This window comes from Syngnathus leptorhynchus, chromosome 6, assembly GCF_054491065.1.
Source record: "Syngnathus leptorhynchus isolate UIUO chromosome 6, UIUO_Slep, whole genome shotgun sequence".
NCBI classification, from domain to species: domain Eukaryota; kingdom Metazoa; phylum Chordata; class Actinopteri; order Syngnathiformes; family Syngnathidae; genus Syngnathus; species Syngnathus leptorhynchus.
This window is the reverse complement of record NC_141200.1, coordinates 10,185,664-10,194,270: the sequence shown is the minus strand read 5'-3', so window position 1 is coordinate 10,194,270 and position 8,607 is coordinate 10,185,664. Positions and strand designations below refer to the sequence as shown.

The 8,607-nt window shown below is 42.7% G+C and overlaps 2 protein-coding genes across 4 annotated transcripts in view; both read right to left on the bottom strand.

The window, feature by feature from the left end:
• Positions 1 to 4,807: 4,807 nt before the first annotated feature.
• kcnj11 (potassium inwardly rectifying channel subfamily J member 11) lies at positions 4,808 to 5,971 on the bottom strand. Its single transcript, XM_085914546.1, has one exon. It carries the CDS (start codon positions 5,966 to 5,968, stop codon positions 4,808 to 4,810), a length of 1,161 nt encoding a protein of 386 aa, XP_085770672.1. The 5' UTR covers positions 5,969 to 5,971.
• A 1,174-nt stretch (positions 5,972 to 7,145) lies between these two features.
• Positions 7,146 to 8,607, bottom strand: part of abcc8 (ATP-binding cassette, sub-family C (CFTR/MRP), member 8) — a 32,330-nt gene continuing 30,868 nt past the window's right edge. For all 3 annotated transcript variants that reach the window (XM_085914542.1, XM_085914544.1, XM_085914543.1), the window contains 2 exons: positions 7,558 to 7,620; positions 7,146 to 7,432 (listed from right to left, as the gene is read on the bottom strand). In XM_085914542.1, the coding sequence (XP_085770668.1) occupies positions 7,295 to 7,432; positions 7,558 to 7,620 (201 nt within the window). In that variant the 3' untranslated portion in view covers positions 7,146 to 7,294. The remainder of the gene's footprint in view (positions 7,433 to 7,557; positions 7,621 to 8,607) is intronic.

Here is an 8,607-nt window from a genome sequence, read left to right as displayed (position 1 = left end):
ATCCACAAATGAGCAATACATATTTACTAGACTTAAATGATGACATTCATTCAACTGCATAAAATTATAGTATAAGTATTTTTTATTTTATCAGGGAAGCAAGTTAACTTTCCTAGATTTTTTTTATAGATGATTCTAAATCTGTCCTTGTTTTTTTCTTTAGCACTTTTTTGAAATAATTTCAATACATTTATCTTCAGGAGGGTAAATACATGCGCCATTAGGTTAAGGTGTGGTGATTGACTTGGTCAGTCTAAGACCGTCCACTTTTAATGTTTTTTTTTTGGTTCTTGTTGCATGGGGAGACTTCTACAGCGGATTCTCCCAATTAGTTTGGATGCATTTTTCTGTAAAGTGACACAAATGATTTTGTAGACCTCAGAATTCATTCTGCTGCGACCATCAAGAGTTACATCATGAATAAAGACTTCGAAGGGAGGAATATAGCCTACATGCCAGACCGCAAGAGGCAAACCACTCATCACCAAAGCTTTTTTTTTTTTTTTTTTTTGCAAAGTACAGATGAGCCACAAAGGTTTTGGAACTAGGTTTTGTGGACTGGGGAGGCCAAGATGAACTTCTATCTAATGGAAAGGGGAAAGTAAGAAGAATTAAATGATCTGCTTATGGTCCAAAACACAACTCATCAGTGAACCATGATGGTGGTAATGTTGTGGCTTGGGCTTGCAAAGTCAGTTGCGTCTGAAATGGCTGGCTGGTAGTGATGCGCATTTCAGTTCTTTTGGGTGAACTGAATCTTTAGAACCAGTTCACTCAAAAGATTCGTTCAAAGGAATCGTTCAACGAATGAAATTTACTTTTATTTATTTTTAAATAAACATTTATGTTCAAACTTGTCTGGTGTTTTATTCCTTGTTTTTATATTTGCCAATTAAAACAAAAACTGCTTTATATAACAATGTGTTTTCCGTTGTTATAGGAGTTGGTGTCCCCCAAAATAACAAATGTCGGCATAACGGATTTTTTTTCAACCTTTTATTCAAACATAAACACATTTGGTATAATAACACCATCAACTACAATCCAACAAATAAAAAAATGAAACATCAATGTCTGCAAAACGTGTGTCGGCTGGCAAAGCAGCAACACTGTCTGTCACTCACTCGTGAATCTTTGCGAACGAACCTGAAAATGGTGGTGTACCTAATAGGGTGTCCGAATGACGTCACAGACCAAACCGCCAATCAGAAAGTGGGGGTGAGGGCGGGTGTGGCGCTTTTTACTTTCATTTAAGCTTTTTCCCTAATGAAGTGGCCTGTTATTAGGAACATCTGAAAATGGCAGTGTACCTAATGCGGTGTCCAAGTGACGTCACAGATCAAACTGCCAATCAGAAAGTGGGGGGTTGTTTGGGTGTGGCACTTTTTACTTTCATTTAAATTTTGACCATGATTTTTCCCTAATGAAGTGGCCTGTGATTAGGTACACCTGAAAATGGCGGTGTACCTAATGGAGTGTCCTTGTGACGTCACAGATCAAACAGCCAATCAGAAAGTGGGGGGTTGTTTGGGTGTGGCACTTTTCACTTTCATTTAAATTTTGACCATGATTTTTCCCTAATGAAGTGGCCTGTGATTAGGTACACCTGAAAATGGCAGTATACCTAATGCGGTGTCCAAGTGACGTCACAGATCAAACTGCCAATCAGAAAATGGGGGGTTGTTTGGGTGTGGCACTTTTTACTTTCATTTAAATTTTGACCATGATTTTTCCCTAATGAAGTGGCCTGTGATTAGGTACACCTGAAAATGGCGGTGTACCTAATGGAGTGTCCTTGTGACGTCACAGATCAAACAGCCAATCAGAAAGTGGGGGGTTGTTTGGGTGTGGCACTTTTCACTTTCATTTAAATTTTGACCATGATTTTTCCCTAATGAAGTGGCCTGTGATTAGGTACACCTGAAAATAGCGGTGTACCTAATGGAGTGTCCTTGTGACGTCACAGATCAAACAGCCAATCAGAAAGTGGGGGGTTGTTTGGGTGTGGCACTTTTCACTTTCATTTAAATTTTGACCATGATTTTTCCCTAATGAAGTGGCCTGTGATTAGGTACACCTGAAAATGGCGGTGTACCTAATGGAGTGTCCTTGTGACGTCACAGATCAAACAGCCAATCAGAAAGTGGGGGGTTGTTTGGGTGTGGCACTTTTCACTTTCATTTAAATTTTGACCATGATTTTTCCCTAATGAAGTGGCCTGTGATTAGGTACACCTGAAAATGGCAGTATACCTAATGCGGTGTCCAAGTGACGTCACAGATCAAACTGCCAATCAGAAAATGGGGGGTTGTTTGGGTGTGGCACTTTTTACTTTCATTTAAATTTTGACCATGATTTTTCCCTAATGAAGTGGCCTGTGATTAGGTACACCTGAAAATGGCGGTGTACCTAATGGAGTGTCCTTGTGACGTCACAGATCAAACAGCCAATCAGAAAGTGGGGGGTTGTTTGGGTGTGGCACTTTTCACTTTCATTTAAATTTTGACCATGATTTTTCCCTAATGAAGTGGCCTGTGATTAGGTACACCTGAAAATAGCGGTGTACCTAATGGAGTGTCCTTGTGACGTCACAGATCAAACAGCCAATCAGAAAGTGGGGGGTTGTTTGGGTGTGGCACTTTTCACTTTCATTTAAATTTTGACCATGATTTTTCCCTAATGAAGTGGCCTGTGATTAGGTACACCTGAAAATGGCGGTGTACCTAATGGAGTGTCCTTGTGACGTCACAGATCAAACAGCCAATCAGAAAGTGGGGGGTTGTTTGGGTGTGGCACTTTTCACTTTCATTTAAATTTTGACCATGATTTTTCCCTAATGAAGTGGCCTGTGATTAGGTACACCTGAAAATGGCGGTGTACCTAATGGAGTGTCCTTGTGACGTCACAGATCAAACAGCCAATCAGAAAGTGGGGGGTTGTTTGGGTGTGGCACTTTTCACTTTCATTTAAATTTTGACCATGATTTTTCCCTAATGAAGTGGCCTGTGATTAGGTACACCTGAAAATGGCGGTGTACCTAATGGAGTGTCCTTGTGACGTCACAGATCAAACAGCCAATCAGAAAGTGGGGGGTTGTTTGGGTGTGGCACTTTTCACTTTCATTTAAATTTTGACCATGATTTTTCCCTAATGAAGTGGCCTGTGATTAGGTACACCTGAAAATGGCGGTGTACCTAATGGAGTGTCCTTGTGACGTCACAGATCAAACAGCCAATCAGAAAGTGGGGGGTTGTTTGGGTGTGGCACTTTTCACTTTCATTTAAATTTTGACCATGATTTTTCCCTAATGAAGTGGCCTGTGATTAGGTACACCTGAAAATGGCGGTGTACCTAATGGAGTGTCCTTGTGACGTCACAGATCAAACAGCCAATCAGAAAGTGGGGGGTTGTTTGGGTGTGGCACTTTTCACTTTCATTTAAATTTTGACCATGATTTTTCCCTAATGAAGTGGCCTGTGATTAGGTACACCTGAAAATGGCGGTGTACCTAATAGAGTGTCCAAATGACGTCACAGATCAAACAGCCAATCAGAAAGTGGGGGTGAGGGCGGGTGTGGCACTTTTCACTTTCAGTTAAGTCAGACACTCTATTAGGTACACCGCCATTTTCAGGTGTTCCTAACACAGGCCACTTCATTAGGGAAAAATCATGGTCAAAATTTAAATGAAAGTGAAAAGTGCCACACCCAAACAACCCCCCACTTTCTGATTGGCTGTTTGATCTGTGACGTCACAAGGACACTCCATTAGGTACACCGCCATTTTCAGGTGTTCCTATTAACAGGCCAATTCATTAGGGAAAAATCATGGTCAAAGCTTAAATGAAAGTGAAAAGTGCCACACCCGCCCTCACCCCCACTTTCTGATTGGCTGTTCGATCTGTGACGTGATCTCGTTCACTGAAAATAAATCGTTCTTTTGCACCAATCGTTCACTCACGAGCCAACACTACTCGCTGGTCTTCATTGATGAGAAAAAAAAAAGAATTCTGAGGTCTACAAAATCATTTTGTCTGGCAATTTGTAGAAAAATGTATCCAAACTAATTGGGAGAAGCTTCATGCAACAAGATAATGACACAAAACACACTGCCAACACAACAAAGGACTTCATCAGAGGGGAAATGTTTGGGACTGCCAAGTAAAATACTGTTAACCATTTGAGCATGCATTTCACCTCCTAAAGAGGACAGTCAAGGGCTTGATGCAGCTTTCGCAAGCAAGTTTTTTTTTTTTTTAATATCCATTCCAATACATTTGCTCACTCAAAAAGTGGGTGGCTTCATACAAAAGGTGTTCTGTTCTGACTTGTTTAACACATTTAAATGTTAACACGTTCAATAAAAGCTGCAATTCTGTGCAACTCGTGTGTGATAGTCATCTTTTATCATAAACCCAAGTCTTCAGTATACTGGATAACAAAAAAGAAATAATTGCGCTTGCCATTCCAACACTTTTGGGTAGTGTAAAATACAACTTTTGTAGGTCAAACTTAAAAACAGAAAAAAAAGAAAATATCTCAAAAACTGATATGCTAAAAAAAAAAAAGTAAACACGTTTTAGAAATGGGCACTACACTCAATAACATGTCAAAGCCATCCCCGATTGAAATTTGCGGACACAAAGGAGAAGGGCCATTCTGTCGTCAAGTAAATTAGGACTGGTTCCCAAAATGGAGATACTAGCTGTGCTCTGCAAATCACGTTGAATTGTCTGGAACTGTAGCGATAGCACACGAGTGCATTCTCGTCGTCCACAATGACGTATTCGGTTAGAGAAAGCACGTTTTCATCGACTGTCCAACCTGGAGCGCCGGGCTATGGAGGCTCCCCGCCGCCTTCTCACCGACGGCCGCAAGGTGACGCCCTCGGTAAGTTTAAACCTCGCGATGCCTCCCACCTCGTCCAGTTTCTTGGCGCTGCAGCACGGCGTGGGCACCTTCTGCGTATTGCCGAACTTGGAGTAGTCTACCGCGTACATGCCGTCCTCCTCAGACACGGTGGGCACGAATCGCTGCCCCCATAGGATCTCCTCGGACACGTACGAGGTCCTGGCCTGCGTAGTGATGCCGGTGGTCTCCACCACGCCTTCCAGGACCACGATGATCTCCACGTCGTTGTGCAGCAGGTCCGCCGCAGACATGGCGTACAGCGGGCTGGCCTTGTCGATTACGTGGCTGATGATGAGCGGGGACACCAGGAAGACCCCGTTAGTGCCCACCGCGGTATCCATGTTGATGTCGATCTGATCCAGGGGCATCACCTCGCCCTCCTCGGTGGTGCTTCTCTTTACTACCTGCATCCGCACTGTGGCGCTGATGATCATGCTCTTCCTCAGGTCACCGATGCGGACCATGAAGCAAAGTTTGTTGTTACGCACGGAGATGACGGCGTGCTTGCTGAAAATGAGCGTCTCGGCGCGCCGGCGCGCCTGCGCGGTCTTCATGAAGATGCACCCGAGCAAGATGGCGTTGATAACCAGCCCCACGATGTTCTGCATGATAAGCACGATGATGGCAGACAAGCACTCCTCCGTCACCATCCTCGCCCCGAAGCCGATGGTCACCTGCACCTCGATGGAGAAGAGGAAGGCGGACGAAAAGGAGCGAATTTCCGTGACGCACGGCACGAAGTCGGCCGCCTGCCGGTCCAGGTCGCCGTGCGCGAAGGCGATGAGCCACCAGACCATCCCGAAAAGAAGCCAGCTGCACAGGAACGACATGGTGAAGATGATGAGCGTGTGGAGCCATTTCATGTCCACCAAAGTGGTGAAGACGTCTTGTAGGAAGCGGCCCTGCTCGCGGATGTTGGTGTGCGCCACATTGCAGGTGCCGTTCTTGGCCACGAAGCGGGCTTTCCTCGTTTTCGATTTGAACTTGGGTTGCTGGACATCCTCGGCCAAGCGTGTCAGCAAGTAGTCCTCCGGAATGAGGCCTTTTCTGGACAACATGGCTCTCACGCATTACGCCCCCAAAGGCAGGAACAAATAAAATCGTGTTGGGTTTTTTTCGTATAGCTTTGCAGCTTTCTGTCAGCTTTTTCGCTCGGCCACAGCCTTCATGTTCGTCCCAGCTATGCGCTCTCTTCACGTTGCCCCCCTGTCAGTGGCTTGACGTCCCATGTGGAGATTCCTCTCCTTCGTCCTCAGCTGCCACCGTCACTCAGAGTGCACCACCATCATCAAAAAAATAATAATAATAATAACACCACCTCACCAGCGCAGCAGGCGCACACGGCATTGTGAGAAATTCAGTGCGCATTCACACGGATTAGACGCAACTGTCTCCAATAGTTTTTATTGTTGCCGGTCAATTTCCGTAATGCACTTTGCTTTTGTGCTGACGCTCCTGCTCGATAGCACGAGGTGGGGGTGGGTATTGAGGAGACCCTCCCTCCGCAATCTCTGTCATGCCCTTCCTGGGAATGAGAATGCACAAAGGGGGACAGTAGCAAACGTCTTGAAAACAATTATTAATTTGATTGTTTTGTATTTAAAGCCTCCAAAATGTTTTAGCATCCAGCTATTTACTAGAACTCAATTGATACTTATTCAATTTAGAACTTACTAGAACTAGAGGAGACACCACAATATAAATTTAACTGGAGTAAAAACAAGACAACCATGAGCAATATTCATAACTCAGAATATAAAAAGTTATAATCACTGCTGTATGGATTTGATTAAAGCTGTCTTTAGAAAGGAAGGAAAAAGAAAGGAATGAATGGACAAAAATGAGGAAAATAATCAAGAGAGGATGGAAAAATACATGAAGGTAGGAAGGAAGCTACCGCATAATAAAAATAAAGCAAGGGCAAAAAATTAAGGGAAAAGAAAGGATGAAAAGTAGTTTGGAAGAAGAAAGTGAAATTAAACAAAGGGAAGGAATGAAGGAAGTTGATGTACCAAATGTTTTCGGAGTTGGTGTTTTAGGAAGAGTAAGTTGTGATTGGCATAGATCGTCATGCCGTGGCTATTTCGGGCACCTTATAGCATTCTCAAGTCAGTCATGGCTCCTGCAGGATCTTGTGACACCCATGAGAATTTGAATATGGGTTACTGGCAGTGTCAATGTAGATCACTGAGTCAAGAGCACCTCATTAGCCTCAGTGATAATATATATTTTATTTCAATGATAATATATATTTTATTAGCAATCATTTCACAATGTTATTTACAAATATAATACAGTATGAATAAAAAATAAAGGTAAATATTCCATGGATCAATTGCACTTTGAATGTCTTCCTTTGTTTGACATGTTCTCTTTTTCTTGTGCTACTTGTCTGCTTGCACGAAGGAGGCAAAGACACTCTCCTCCTTTCCCAGCAGGACCTGGGGTTCATCGTACTCCAGGATGATCCCCCGCTTCATCACAATCACTAGGTCGGCATTCAGGATGGTGTGAACGCGATGCTGTGCGGCACAGAAGAGAGGGACCACTTAAGAAACAAACATGTTTGGGGAGAGTGAGTGAGAGTGTGTGTGTGTGTGTGGGGGGGGGGGGAGTGGTAATTATACACTGCTGCGTGTGCACTTACTGCTATTATAACCACTGTTCTGTCAGCAAAGGCAGTCATCACCACTTTCTGCAAGATGCTCTCCTATGGGGGCAGGAAAACAACTTGGTTGTAAGTCATGTAAAAAAGAAGTTAATTTTCATCAGTCAATGGTTTCTTAGATAGTGCTCGTAACTACGTCTACGTATCTCAAATCATCTTTCCTCTCTGAATTTAATGGAAAAGCTATTAATCGGTTCCAGACCAACTTTTGAGTTCCTGCTGGCCACATGGGAGCAGTGTGACACAGACATAGAATTGACTCCAGCAGTTGCAGCATACATAATAGTAATTTCTTTAAAATGATAAAGAATATGTGAGTACTGTTATTTTATCTTTCTATATGTATTATTTCACCATTGGTTTGGAAAACATTATAAACTACAACACACATGATATTTGTTAGCCTATCTATGATGTTTTGCGTTGTTTGTTAGCATTCAATGAAAGAAACGTTCCTAATTTTATTTACGTGGTTCTTTTCATCATATAATTCACTTTGTTTTATGTTACTTTTGCAGTAAGCTTGGAATGCTTATGAGCATTTTAAATCTTTTTGAAGAATTGTTCACTATCTGCCAAGCTTCTGCTTGCCATCAAATGAGTTTAGCTGAATTCACTGTGATGATATAGTGCCACCATGTAGTGCTTTTAGAAAATCAGTAATTATTTAAAACAAATAGATAAATAAACAAATAAATGAAACCTCACACTGTGTCAAGCTTTTTTCAACCCCTTTTGGTTCCAATGGAATTGAATTATTGAGTTTGAATTGGGTGAATGAAGTTAAAAGATCAGTGTTGTCTCCTCGAGGGCATCACTATTGTTATTGTGACCACAAATGTCACTTTTTGTCAACCAGCATTCAGGAGATGCTCTTGAGTAAGCAACAGCCGACTGCCCGCACCAGCCCTCAGGCTCTTATTTGCACTCTTTCTATTCTGTCCTCCTGCAGAAGAAATTTTCTTTGTATGTGAATCACCTACTAAGATGTTGCCGCAAGCTCCTTTTCCTTGTTTTCTTTTTTATAGT